At 37.1% G+C, this 15,656-nt stretch overlaps 1 protein-coding gene across 2 annotated transcripts in view; it reads left to right on the top strand.

Moving 5' to 3' along the window:
• LOC124722886 (chloride channel protein 2) overlaps positions 1-14,812 on the top strand; it is a 533,838-nt gene extending 519,026 nt beyond the window's left edge. For both annotated transcript variants that reach the window (XM_047248023.1, XM_047248022.1), the window contains exons 18-20: positions 3,363-3,525; positions 10,498-10,725; positions 13,174-14,812. In XM_047248023.1, the coding sequence (XP_047103979.1) occupies positions 3,363-3,525; positions 10,498-10,725; positions 13,174-13,386 (604 nt within the window). In that variant the 3' untranslated portion in view covers positions 13,387-14,812. The remainder of the gene's footprint in view (positions 1-3,362; positions 3,526-10,497; positions 10,726-13,173) is intronic.
• The last annotated feature ends 844 nt before the right edge of the window (positions 14,813-15,656 follow it).

The raw sequence follows: 15,656 nt of genomic DNA, 5'->3' as shown, positions 1-15,656 counted from the left end.
AAGATATTTGGGATATGAGGAAAGAAACATGGGTAGAAGTGAGTGAATATTTGAGGTAGTTTACAGTATTATGAAAAGAAAAGTTGCTACTCACCATATTGTGGAGATATTGAGTTGCAGATAGGGACAATAAAAAGACTGTCACAAATAAAGCTTTTGGTCAGTAAGGCCTTCGTCAAACGTCGATGATAGACACACACAGTTTCCCGAGACTGCAGTCGTGTGTGTGAGTTGCATTTGCATAGTGTGTGTGTGTCATCTATTTTCGACGAAGGCCTTACTGGCCAAAAGCTTTATTTTTGACAGTCTTTTTATTGTGCCTATCCGCAACTCAGCATCTCTGGTATATGGTGAGTAGCAACTTTCGTTTTCATAATACTGTTACATTCCATCCTGGATTTTCCATTGTTTGAGGTAGTTTATAAATTTTAAAAGAATGCAGGTCCACTCTCCAAGAAAGGAATGTTACTTGTAATTTATTGCTATGGTGGAGGGAAGTCAGCAGTCTGCATGACTGGAAATAAATCATATTCTTATTTGTTACCAATAAAAATTAAAAAAAAAAACCAACAGGCTTTATTTTTACTGTAGATGATATTAATAAAACTGTAAGTCTCTAAAGCTTTGTTGATCTAAATGAGAAACCTGAAAATCATCAGTACTGGCATCTTAATTACTATAGTGGCTGTTTAACACTGTTTGCTATAACATATTACTGTCAGTGGGTATGTTTCACATGCAAAGCCAAAGATTTTGTGTTTAATATTCAGTTACTTACTTTTTTTTCACATAATGTGGCTTTCAACTCTGGCAAAAATATGATAACAGTTTGCATTACTAACACACTCCCACTCTATAGACATTTTATCTTACTCTGTTCCCCTCTGGTTTTAGAATTCTCGTGTGGTGGAAACCCTCTGAGTGAAAAATGATACTGCACTGGTAAATAAAATTTAATGTTGTGACAGACCCTCGTTGGTATGTTTCTGCAGCTACATAAATACCCTGCAAACCATTGTACAGTATATCATACCAATCTTATCAATTTTCTTTTGTATTCTGTTCAGTTATTGAGTGAGGAAATAAAATGAAATACGCATGTAAAATTCGAGGTCGGAGGACTGCCTCAGGGGAGTTTGGCAGCCTGGTGCAAGTCTCTTTATTTGATGGCACTTTTTGTGCATCAATGATGAGGAAATGATGATGAGGTCAAAACACACACACACACACACAGTCCCAAGCGGAGAAAATTCCCCACCCAGCCAGAAATCATACCCAGGGCTCCGCGATTGAGTGTCAATGATGCTAACCACAAGACCATGAGCTGCAGACTGAGTAAGGGAAAAATGATTATTTATATGTCTCTGTATACACCCTAATCTCCCTTATCTTTTGCTCATGATCCCTGCATGAGACATACATTAAGGCAATCATAAAGGCAATCATAATGGTTACACAGTCTTTTTTCAGTACAGCATCTCTGAATTTACCTAGCAGGGTTTCATGAGCACTACATCAACTTTCTTCCAGTGATTCCCATTTATGTTTTCCAAGCATTACTGTTAAATTTTTGTGTGGGCTGTAGCAACCTCTTATAGTATTAGCAATGCATCTCTGAATTTGTTCAATGTCTACTTGATAAAGACTACAAATATCTGAACAATATTTGAGAATTGGTCACATGAGTGTCTTGTAAGTGTTTTTCCTTACATTATGCCACATTTTCCCAGAACCCTTTCAACAAATCTACATCTTCCATCCACAGTTGCCAGTACTGATTTTGTGTGCTTGCCCCATTTCATATTGCTTCTTAGTATTATCACTAAATATGTATTTACTGTGATGTGCTCATGATGTTCGTCACTAATCTTTTTATAGTTATTATGTTACATTTATCTACATTTAAAGAGAGCTGGCATTTATTACACTAAGTGGAAATCTTGACGTAGTCTTTCAGAATTCCTTAAATTTGTGTAATGATGATACTTTCCTGAAAACAACCTCAATAACGGAAAACAATCTTACACTGTTGCTGATCCTATATGATAAATTGTCCATGTATATTGAAATCATTAAACATCCTATTGTGCTTCCTTGAGGCGTATGCAGTGTTACTTTTGTTTATGTGAAATGTGCAATGTCCAGTGTAATGCACTGGATTCTGATAAGTCAAATATTCATGGAGCCAATAACATATTAGCAAAAATAGTTTATATGATCAATTCCTTGTTAGTAGTTGATAATATCGTACTGTGCCAACCCCCCTATGGAAAAATAGGATGAAAAAATCTACCTGTTCATCTGTATCAATTGCTTGCAAGATGTTGCGCATGAATAAATATGCCTCGTTTCTTCCAAAGAAAATTTTAATAATTTTTATGTGAACATGTCAATTCACAAGGTACTGGCATGCAGCATGTCAGGATAGGGAATAGTTATAAATATAATGGCTTAACAATATTTAAGAAACTCCCTAAAAGTTCCCTTTCAGTGCCATTAAATAAATTCTAATGTATACAGAGAAAACGGGTGAATACTTAAGCATATTATCCAGTACAAGAATTTCAGGTGTGTGTAATTAATGACTTTGAGCCTCTGTCTTGAACAATGCAGATTCTGAAAAAAATCTACAGTATTTATAATACTGTGTGTTCACCAAACATTGTGTTAAACTGTATTTTACATTTATACATACAGAAAAACATTTAAAATTATATGACAATGTGTGCCACTCCTCTATGATCATAGTTAAGACAATATGCCGTACCTAATTTCTGATCTAGTTAAATATCTCCTTGTAGCATAGTTTTCACTTAAAACGTGTAATGAGATCTGCTAGAAGCCAATAATATTGTAATTATAGTAACATGCAAACTTTTGTCCTGTTCTGTGAATGTAAAAAGTGTCTAGTCCCATCATGGTTTGGTGCCTCATTATGCTGTGGGTGTCCTTGTAACTGGCTTTGTGAGTTGACTCTGATATGAGAGTATGATATGTTCAATAGAAATAAGGTTGGTAAAACAGTATGGTGTTTGAACCTAATACCAAGGTAATGACTGAGTTACTATCAAAGACACAATATACTACAATAAACTGGTGGGGATTGAACAGAAACAGAAAATCATGGCTTACTTCATATATATGGTATCCATTTTCTCTGTGTACATTTGAAGTTGTTCAATGGCACTGAATGGGCACTTTTAGGGAGTTTGTTAAAATATCATTAGGCCAAGATATTTGTAACTATTCCCTATCCCTGTCTTATGTCAGTGAATTGATGTGTTCATTAAAAAAAATATTAAAATTTTCCTTGAGAAATGTTCTTGAATTTCTATTATATTTTTTATATATTTTGTTTCCAGAATTCGATTAGCCTTTGAAGCCATTTTCAAAAAATCAGCAACTCTTCAGGATGTTAATCCAGAACCTGAAGGTGTGGAAATGGAAGCAACTGATGCCACAGATGAAGCAAATCATGTTAACACTGTTCCTACCAGCCCAAGAGCTTTGAAGAAGGTTCAGCTGGTTAGTAATCACATTGTGAAACTCTCTCTCTCTCTCTCTCTCTCACACACACACACACACACACACACACACACACACACACACACACTTAACTACTGGGCATGTTTATTGGTGTTTTATCTAGAAAATTTGATTCATCTTGTACTGACTCCAATAAGTGCTCTGACCTTAAATATAATACTGTTTCCCAAGACATAATTGTAAGGTGCAAATCTTGATCACCAATACACTCTCATAGCTGGCAACATGTTAATACTTACGGAAATGTAAGGCTGTAGCTGAGAACTTTTTCTTTTTCTACCAGGCACTGTACAGTTCTGTTACTGGCAGCGACCTGAGATGATGGAAAATTAATTGTGCAGAAGTTGTTTTTGCAGAATTGCTGCTGCCATATTTCTATACTGTTTGAAAATTATAGTATCATGTATGTGCCAGGACTTAGCTAAGCTGTATAAATTCAGGATATACAATCTATTACACACATATCCTGTCATTTCATAATACCAGGAGGATACAATTACATTGGTAAATTGTAAACCTGCACTCTTAGGCATAATTTAAGAACCTGTAAAAGTTTAACTGTAACATGAACAACAAATATAAACACATTGTATGTACACTTACACGTGATTTTTTGTTCTGTACAAAATAACCAAATGCATTTTAGTATTTCAAGAGTCCAAGAACAATGAATTATTCAGGGAAGTGTTTCGAAAACAACTGACTTTTTCCCTAACATGCAATAGGCCTTGGCAGGAATGTTACTGCTATTAATAAGCATCAAGGCTGTTCCTCCACTTATACTTCACACTTGTAAACTTAACCACATGCATATTGAACGACCTCACACAATGTCTGTTAGTTTAAATTTATAATGCAATGCACAAACTATCACATGTGGCCTAGCAAGGTAATGATTATCAGTTGTAACACACTTTCCGCTGTGGCCATTGTATGTTGAACATTGAACCCAAAACAAAACAGAACAGATGCATTTATTTTGAAATTACTTCTTTGAATAATGTGTTGTATTGGTTACATTTATGTAGAATGAAAAAGTCATTATGAGAATGCTTTAAACAATTCATATGTGAATAACTGAATTCTTTAATGCTTCTTATAGACTTATGTGATTTACACTGAGAGCCACATTGTTATGCCCTTGTGCTTAATAATGTGTTGGTCCACCTTTGGATTGCAATACAGTAGCAATTCTGTGTGTCATGGATTTGACAGACCCTCAGTAGATTTCCAGAGGTATACAGCACCAGATGTCTGCACACAGGTCGTGCAGTTCCTGTAAACTGTGGGCCAGTGGTTTGTGGGTGTGGAGCTGGCACCTGATAGTGTCCCAGATGTGGTCTCTCACGTCCAGATCAGAAAAATTTGCTGGCCAAGACATCAGTGTGACTTTGCCATCATGCTCCTCAAATGACTGTAGTGTGATTCTGGCCTTATGGCATGGACAGTTCTCCTGCTGGAAGATGCAATCACTATCAGGGAAGACATCAAGCATGACAGGATGCAGAAGGTCCACAATAGTGCTCATGTAGTCCACATCTGTCATGGTACTTTTGATTACTACCAGAGGCCCCAAGTGAATGTCCCCCACAGCATAATAATGGTCCTAACAGCCTGTGTTCTTATCATATTTCTTACTTTGAGCAGCTGTTTTCCCAGATGACAGTTTAATCATACACTGCCATCAAACTGATGTAACAAGTAATGTGATTTGTCCGACTAAATGACAGATGTCCATTGATCTACAGTCCATTCTTGTTGATACTGTGCCCACTACAATCATAATTTATGATGTAATTGGGTCATCTACTGCAAAGCCCCCTGTTCAACAACATGGACTGAACAGTGTGATCCCAAAACACTTGTGCCTGCACCAACAATATACTCTTGTCATCAGATCTGCCACAGACTGCCTCCTGTCCTGCTGTGCAGAGTAAATAAGTCTCCAACCTCCACATTTTCTGATAGGGCATGGATGTCCAACACCTAGTTGCCTACTTGTGGTTTCACTGTCCATGAACCACTTCCCATAGATGCTCAAAACAATGCCAGGTCATAACAGTTTGCCCTTTGTCAGAGTCACTTATGTCAGTGGATTTCCATATCTACAGCCTGCATCATTGCTAAAATGATTCCCCATTTGTCTCTGCTCCTTTTATATATTTTGCAAATTGCTTCAGATGCCCACAATACCAGCAGATATCAATCAGTCTCCTGGTGTGCAGTGGTCATAAAGCTTCAGCTCATCACTGTAAATGACTGCATGTAGTTTGTATGCATATGAACAAAATATTGTATTACATTGCTTTAGTGTTTTCTCCCTGATGCTACCAAAATATAATGAAAATATTTATACTTATCTACCTAGAAGAGACTGGATTTCTCTTCAGCTCATATGCTCAGATTGAAATTGGTGTAAGTTCCTTCTATTTGAGCCCTTATAAGTTTGAAAGGTGGTCAAAGATGGCACATTCATTCTTGTAAATATGACCAGCTTATTTAGTTTTTTTTGTAAATCACGGTAGAGTGAAGTAACAGACCTGTCGTTATCACTTCAAAGCATGCAGTGTGTAACAAGCATTATCAGTTTCTCTTTAATAAAGGATAAATTATAAAATGTTAAAAAAGGAATGTTATGGAATATCAAAGTTGCTGTCTCTTCATCTACTATTGCAAAACTGACAGCTTTCTTGTCACTTGTAATGCTATGTCAAGCATGACTAGATGCATGTATAAGGAGCAATCAAAAAGTTTCCATTCAAAGGCTGTGCATTCCAGTGTTGGTATGCCAATCAGGCAAAATTGCCATGACCATTGAGGAAATCATCTCACCAATGCACCAGGTTGAAGATACCTGTTTGGTAAAACACCATGTCCCGATGAAGAAGTCTGTAACTGCCTGCTACACATCCTTATCTGAATGCAATCATTGACATTTCAAGGCCTTTTTTAAGGGACCAAAGGTGTGATAATTGCATGGAGAGAGATCAGGACTATAGGGTAGGTGCTCAAGTGTCTCCTTCTTTGGTTGGCATAACTTCTGCATTACGACATTTGCAATATGGTGACATGCATCCCATCCCGGAACTTAGTGCAGCATTCCACAAAACAGTGGCTTTTGACAGACAAGCTACTCCATACACATTCTTCATCCTCAGATGGATTTCTACTGAGTTTGTCTTTCAGCAGCCAAGAAAAGAATAACAGCATGCTGGTCCTGTTTGAACTCATTTGGGAATAATGTCGCTGAAGTTCTCATTTCCATGTTTACCGCATGCATGTCAGAAAGACATGAATGCTATCCTAATCCCTGTCCACACATTGGGGATTATATACCCACATTGAATTTGTGCTACATTGCCTATACACTGCAGCAACAGCCTCAAACAAAAACTTACTGCAGAATGAGATTTTCACTCTGCAGCGGAGTGTGCGCTGATATGAAACTTCCTGGCAGATTAAAACTGTGTGCCCAACCGAGACTCGAACTCGGGACCTTTGCCTTTCGCGGGCAAGTGCTCTACCATCTGAGCTACCGAAGCACGACTCATGCCCGGTACTCACAGCTTTACTTCTGCCAGTATCTCGTCTCCTACCTTCCAAACTTTACAGAAGCTCTCCTGCGAACCAGAGCTTCTGTAAAGTTTGGAAGGTAGGAGACGAGATACTGGCAGAAGTAAAGCTGTGAGTACCGGGCGTGAGTCATGCTTCGGTAGCTCAGATGGTAGAGCACTTGCTCGCGAAAGGCAAAGGTCCCGAGTTCGAGTCTCGGTCGGGCACACAGTTTTACTCTGCCAGGAAGTTTCAAAAACTTACTGATTGCCTCTTGTAACTACTCACATCAGTGGAGTTGTGGCCTAAGAGGAATGATAGCATATTACACTTGATGTCTGCTCTCCACTTTGCTACCATTATATGGCTACTTTTTTCTTGTCTCTCATTATTCTTATTGTTAATAACCACCTACGTCACTATGTTGAATGAGTATGGTTACTTACATACCTTACCTTTGCTGACTGCTTCCAACTGCTCATTACAAATATGCTACATTTACCTGGTGATCCTGAAAATAAGACAACTGCCATAATTTACAGAGTCTTCCTAAGAATTTTCTTATCATCAACAAATAGTGCGTAATCATAATTACAAATATTCTTGTTGTTTTTTTTTTTTTTTTTAACGTAAGAGCCTCAAAAAATACCTGTTGTAGAGCTATGTCAATTATTTGTTGAGTAAATTATGTTAACAACTGAAAAGAGAAAATAAAGCAAAAACAAATACACACACCAAAAAAAGTTTTGCATCGCCTCGGTTCCAAGTTCCAAGTTGAAGCATTGTGGTGTTTCAATCTTTATCAAAGAAACACATAATGTAGAATATTGAGGTTATATGTAACTTCTTTATCTATAAAAGCAGTTGCAGCCATATTGATACCAAATCAGAAACTAATATCTGTATCAGTGTATCTCTCCTCTAATAATAATGAAGAATAATTTATATAAAACTTTAAAAAATTGATAATAATGCTCCTAAGATGGAAAAATTGCAGACATCTGACATTTGGCGATATTAACATAGACATTAGATATCGGACTACAAACGTAATGCACCTATTAGATACATTAAGATCAATAAACTCCTGCTGTCTAAGAGACAAATCCACCAGGCTCAATGGGTGTTTAGATAATACACACATCAAAAAAAGTTTTGCATCACCTCGTATCCAAGTGTTCCGGAACCTGTACAGAAAATTGGAATAGAGATCAACATAAACATCATTTCGATCCATTTTATTGCTCATGAAAACCACATATTGCATGTTGTATCACCATACAGTGAGATCTTCAGAGGTGGTGGTCCAGATTGCTGTATACACCAGTACATGTAATACCAAGTAGCACGTTCTCTTGCATTGATGCATGCCCGTATTCATCGTGGCATACTATCCACAAGTTCATCAAGGCACTATTGGTCCAGATTGTTCCACTCCTCAACGGCAATTCGGCATAGGTCCCTCAGAGTAGTTGATGCATCACATCGTCCATAAACAGCCCTTTTCAGTCTATCCCAGGCATGTTTGATAGGGTTCATGTTTGCAAAACATGCTGGCCCCTCTAGTCGAGCAATGTCATTATCCTGAAGTAAGTCATTCACAAGATGTGTACGATAGGGGCGTGAATTGTCATCCATGAAGACGAATGCCTCACCAATATGCTGCCAATGTGGTTGCACTATCAATCGGAGGATGGCATTCACATATCGTAGAGCTGGTACACTGCCTTCCATGACCACCAGCAGAATTTGTCAGCCCCACATTATGCCACCTCAAAGCATCTGGGAACCCCCGCTTTGCCGCAGTTTGAATTGTAACACGACGTCCTGTGGCTGCACGAAAAGCATTATTCAACATGGTGGCATTGCTGTTAGGGTTCCTCCGAGCCCTAATCCGTAGGTAGTGGTCATCCACTGCAGTAGTAGCCCATGGGCGGAATGAGCGAGGCATGTCATCGAAAGTTCGTGTCTCTCTGTATCTACTCCAAGTCCAACCAACATCACTTTAGTTCACTTCGAGATGCCTGGGCACTTCCCTTGTTGAGAGCCCTTCCTGGCACAAAGTAGCAATGTGGACATGATCAAACTGTGGTATTGACCATCTAGGCATGGTTGAACTACAGACAACACGACCCGTGTACCTCCATCCTGGTGGAATGACTGGAACTGATCGGCTGTCAGACCCCCACCGACTAATAGGCGCTGCTCATCCATGGTTGCTTACATCTTCGGGCAGGTTTAGTAACATCTCTGAACAGTCAAAGGGACTGTGTCTGTGAAACAATATCCACAGTCAACGTCTGTCTTCAGGAGTTCTGGGAACCAGGGTGATGCAAAACTTTTTGTGATGTGTGTAGTTTACTTAAATTTCACAATAATTCTTGTGTGTAACATAAGCCACAGTATCTATATCATCCTCTGCACCATCTGTTAATTCAGACTTCCTCTTCATTTCCAGTGCCTTCATTCTGCTTGTTTCTAGAGTGATGGGGAAGCATTGCTGCTCCATTCGATGAAACCTTTCCTGCACATTTCTCTTACATGTTCTGCATTTTTCATTAACATATTTATAATCTGATGCTATCCATAAAAATTTCCTTCTGTGGCATCAAATTATCCTTCTGCTACACAGTTGTTATAACCTCTACATCATTAATAACCATCAAGTTAGTGTTGTATTGGCTGCATGCATCAGTGGTGATCCTTAGATGTAATATATTTATGTATGTCAACAAAGTCACGGCTATGATTTACAGCTGTTATGAATTTCAAAAATTTTTCTGCCTAAAGCTTTGAGAGTGAAGTAAAGCTGAATGCTGTAATTATTTACAAAAACACTATTGTCAATATATTAAGTGATAATCTAAAAATAACAGAAAATGCAAAAGAACTTCTAATCAAAACAACAATGTGTCGTTATTTTAATATCAGTATTAGTGATTTCACAATTTAAACTGTCAAGTTTGGTCATTGAATATAATATGATACTGTACTTTTGGGTGCTAAATTTGTGAAAAAACCAAGTTTTATAATCAGAGAAGTGACATGTTTGTAATGACAAGCTCCCCAAGCAAGTAAACTGTTAGGAATTTTACTTCTTGTATGATGTAAAAATAATTACTCATGAAGTGTATATTAACTTTTATGAAATTTGTGTATCATCTATAAATGGTAATTTTTTATTGCTGTGTTGACACTGCTAAGTGAATGATTTGTTTTCATGTGATTTTTCTTCAATAAACTGTAACAGATAAATTGCATGCATGTTCAATATCATTCTTATGGAAGCGAAAAATTAAATCCACAGTGCTGCCAAATATTGTAGATATGCTAGTCAAAGTCAACAGGAATCATTTTATGTCTTAGCGAGGTGTGTCATGAATTATTGCACATTTACAGCCTCGAGAAAGGGTTATAGACATGTCTCCTGAGGACCAGAAACACTGGGAAGAAGAAGAAATGAGGAAAGCCACAAATTTTGAAAAGTGTCACATTGATCCAGCTCCATTTCAGCTGGTGGAAAGAACTTCCCTCCTCAAGGTCCACTCACTTTTCTCAATGGTTGGAATTAATCATGCCTATGTCACTGCCACTGGAAGACTGATAGGAGTAGTAGGACTGAAAGAGGTAAGTAAATGTTTCTGCGCAGTGAGTACAATTGTGTAGATGTTTTTGTTGTGTTAAAATTTGCAAACATCTATAGAAAAAAGCTTGGTTTTGTATAGCACAATTTCACAATAATTTTTAAATATTAAGGAAGAACAAAGGGGCATTGACTGAGACAGAAGTGTTCTCAAACTGAACAAGATATGATTGAAAGTAGAACTGATTTAACATACTACAACCAAACCAAGAGGACTAAGCTATCTTGATAAACTGCTGTTAGATCCTGTGTTTAACGGGTTACTGGCCATCAGAATAGGGGGTAGTCTGTAGTTAGTATACCACTCTCCCAGCTGTTCTGTTAACTCTCCAAAACTGAAGTTGCTATTTTCTTAAAGTACCTTCTCTGATATCTTCATGAGGCTAAGTGTGCCACAACCATGCCCTCCCGGCAATAAGGCAGGCAATAAAATATGACAAAAATGGGAACTGAACTCAGGTCCTCCATTTGATAGTGATCCTCATGACTAATTAGCTGCACACATGTTAAGATCTTAACAGAACATTTGCAGGTCACTGGTTCAGTCATTCATGAAACATGAAATAGTGTGCATGCTCACCATACTTAACTCTTCTGGACTTTCAACTGTGGGTTGGAAATATTAAAACAAAAGATGTAAAAGGAAACAGCAGTACCTCCCAAAGCATGAAAAGCCTTATAACCTGGGCCTGTGCTGCAAATTCTACATGCAGTAACGACTGTCCAGAAAGTTTTACTGCATGTATCGGTGAGTAATGTCAACATTTTCACTGCTTAATGTGACTTTCATAATAATAAACACATGAACCACACCTGAGTGGCAAGTTTGATCACATTTCTTACAGCAGGGCAGTCATTTTTGACCCTCTCCCTTCTCTCATCATCATCCAACACAAACATGACACACACATACACACACACACACACACACACACACGTCTACACTATTCAGATACATTTACAAACACAACTCTCATACTTTGTGAAGGAAGGGTGCCATTCTGGACAGAAAAACCTTTTTAATTAGGAGCTGAATTTGTACTTTGTGTTCTCCCAGCCAACAATACCACAAGAGTTTACTTTATTATAGAATCAAGTTCCACACATGCTATGTCACTGAAGTCCTCTCTAAAGGCTCTATCCAATGCCTCAGAAAAAAATTTTAAGAGTATCATTTAAAAAAACAAAGGTAGTGACATAATTCATCAGCATTAAATGTTAAAAGTCACAGGTATACGACAGAAAATTTGCCACATTGTTCACTATAACTTTGCAAAACCTGCACCTCAGTATATTTGCTCTGTCTAGATATATTTGGTGTACCCCCTATTATAATGCTAATATTAATAATACTATAACTTAATATATTAATTTTAAAACTCCCTATAAAAATCCTCTGAAACTGAATATGAGGAGTTTCCCAACAGAAGGTTCTTCCAATTTCTTTATTAACGTCCACTATATTACCCAAAAGACATTTATCTTGCTCTTACAGGTTGTTGGATACATGCATACACGTGTGTTTAACTCCTTTCTATTGTAGTGTTAAATGCATGATGTCTTTCTGGAGCTAATTTTTATGTAGGTATTGCAAACATGACTTCCACAATTTGTTGAGAAAAGACAAATAGTGATTATGACAAAGAACATTAACACTTATATATGAAGCAATTATCAAAGTATGAAATTTTATGAATAGTCTCTGTCAGATGTTTTCGAACTAACACCAGATTTAATTATCTTTCCCCTAGAACGTTATTACTGTAAGTCCAGTGCAGCCCCACCTACCCCTCTTCCCCCCCCCCCCTCAACACACACACACACACACACACACACACACACACACACACACACACACACACACACAAAGAATTGTGAATCAAAATACACAAGACAAAGCAATCTCTTGATATAATTGCGTAGGCTTCCGCGGCCAGAGTCAGTCGATATAAAAGTTTTCTGGGTATGGTACCGCATCATAATGTATAAAACTACTGCTGCTGGAGAAAAACCAACGTTTCAGCCACGGTTGCAGCAGCTGGACAAAACAACAGAAAAAAATGTTTGAAAGGGGACAGAAGAGTGGAGGAAACCAGCATACATTATGACGCAGTACCATACCCAGAAAACTTTTATGTCGACAATCCTGTATTTGTACTAATGCAATATTAAAAGACAAAAATATATAACAGCTCCTTTCAGCAAAGATAAAGGTTCAGATCAGAACAATGACCACTTCCTCTTGAAACCAAATTGTACCAAACAGTTCAAAACATTTATTTGTGATGTTAGTATATTTCATAAATTCTTATGTGTTTTGAAAATTCTTTTCGATTTTTAGTAAATGAAAGCATGTTTAATTTTTTAGGCTGATGTACTCTAGTAGTGGTCACTTCCACCAATATTATATTAATATTGATATAATTTTTCAGTTACGGAAAGCTATTGAAGATGCAAATGCTGGTAACTTGCCTGTGCAGCAGCAGCCAGCAGCAAACAGAAGCCTTCTAGAAGTGCCAAAATTTAGTGAAGGGCAACCACTAAATGCTCCTACAGAGTCTGTGTCAAGCAACAATACTGTAGGAAGTGAAAGTGACTATGAAGACTCAAGAAATGAGCAGAATTCCACTACCTCAGTACATTAGTGGCTCTACACATTCTCTTCATATAAGTACAACAGGAAACATCCCAAAGCCAAATGCACATCAGAAAAACATTGAATGTGCAGCACTTGTGATTCAAATACTGATGTGACCTCATAAAGGGCATTTTAGATTACATTGTAGCTGAATGTATTATGGTTACATAGAAGATCATTTCCTCATAATTTTATTATGTGATATTTACTAATTTATTGTGCATTTTTCATATGACTATTGTCTCTATTAGATCGAAAGCTATTCTTTGTGTAGCAAATATGATGTGTGAATGTTATAACATCTTGCACAGATGTAGAGTAGATAACCACGGCTCTATGTGCAGGATAATAGTTGAAATAATTTATACTGAGAGGCTGTGCACTGTCTTGGTGGATCTTCAACAGAAATTACTAGGACAGTTTACCAAAAACAAAAAACTTCTGAAAATACCTGTTAGGTTTTGAAAATCACCTTATGCTAAGTCTTTTTAACTGTTGCAGGCAACATAATTGTTTCCTGTGTTATGTGTGTAAGCTATTTGTTCTACGTAAATGTGTGTGTTTGTGTGTGTGTGTGTGTGTGTGTGTGTGTGTGTCTTTGTCTTTGTCTTTGTCTGTTTCTGTAGGCCTACATGTGAGTGAGTCATGGTGTTTATGAACACAGAAACTATTAATTAGTTTTCATATTTAAGCAATTGTACCAATGGGAGAAATCAGAAGAAGTTTTAGATATTTATAGTAAATTTAAGACATATTTTATTTTTCATGTGTCATAATCCTTCTTTTATGAGAATGTAAGCAAATTTCATTCTTTCTCCTAATGTTGACAAGTCGTTTGGTTTCCTCCACTCTTCTGTCCCCTTTCAACTTTTTTTCTGTTGTTTTGTCCAGTTTCTTGAAACGTATCCTTCCCGAAACTTTTGAATATTTGCTATCATTTTGTATCACCTCCTTGAACTGTTGTATTATCTGGAAAGTTTATGATTTTTTGGGAGCTATGGGGTTTCTTAGGAATGAATGATACTCACTAAATCCTCAAGTTACATTTTCTTCCTTCCTTTTTATATCGCAGCTCTCCCTTGCTTCTTCAGCTGTTATCTCCAATGTACTTTTCTCTTTCATTTACAAGCCACCAAGGCTATATGTAGTAAGGCTGTGGAAACAATTGTCTTTCCTGTGTTGTTTGTGTCAATTTATGATAAGCAGCTGTGTGGTATGCTCTGCCATGCAAGCAGCATCCACTGTCACTAGTCTGAGTCTGAGCTAATTAATGACTTCTTGCAGTGTTGTACATATATTGTCCAAGGAAATTTCCCTGTAATTATATTTAATCAAGACTTAAAAATATTTTTAATTGTAATATATTCTGTCAGTATTACACAGTTACTGTGAGTCATAAATTATGTAGTGAAATAAAAATAAATATTGATGAATTTATTGATCTGAAATAATATTGTTTCTGTATCATTGCACTGCAATGATAATAAAACACCATCACATCTTGAATTGGTTGTTTTGGATTATTATGTAATTCCAAGAAGGTAATAATCAAAATAATTTTCATACACATATTCTGAAACATGCATGAAACCTTTAATAAACATTTTGTAACTGATGTACTGTACAGTAATAGACATTATTGCAAACTGCTTAAAGCACTCCACTCACAAATACAGCAAGGGGAAAAGTGACTACCTACATGCCACTGTATGAGCCCTAATGTATCTTATCTTAATGGTCCTTATGTGAAATGTACATTGGCAGGAGTGGAATTGTTCTGTAGTCAGCTTTAACTGCTGGTTCTCTAAATTTTCTCAATAGTGTTCCTAAAAATGGACATTGCTTCCCTCCAGATATTCCCATTCGAGTTCCTGAAGCATCTCCATAATACTTTCATGTCGTTCGAACCTACCAGTAACAAATCTAGCAGCATTCCTCTGAATTTCATCAATGTTTTGCTTTAGTCTGACCTGGTGCAGATCCCAAACACTTGAGTAGTACTCAAGAATGGGTCACAGTAATTTCCAATATGCTGTCTCCTTTACAGATGAACCAAACTTTCCTAAAATTCTTCAACTATTTGTCTTCTCTACTATCCCTACTGCAATCCTTACATGCTCGTTCCATTTCATTTTGTTTTGCAACATTATGCCCACATATTTAATCAATGTGATTCTGTCAAGCAGCACACTATTAATAATGTATTTGAAAATTATGGGTTTATCTTTCCTACTCATCTGCATTATCTTACACTTTTCTACATTTGGAGCTAGCTGC

This window comes from Schistocerca piceifrons, chromosome X (genome assembly GCF_021461385.2).
Source record: "Schistocerca piceifrons isolate TAMUIC-IGC-003096 chromosome X, iqSchPice1.1, whole genome shotgun sequence".
Lineage (NCBI taxonomy): Eukaryota > Metazoa > Arthropoda > Insecta > Orthoptera > Acrididae > Schistocerca > Schistocerca piceifrons.
The sequence above is the reverse complement of the archived record's forward strand: the minus strand, read 5'-3'. Positions and strand labels throughout refer to the sequence as shown.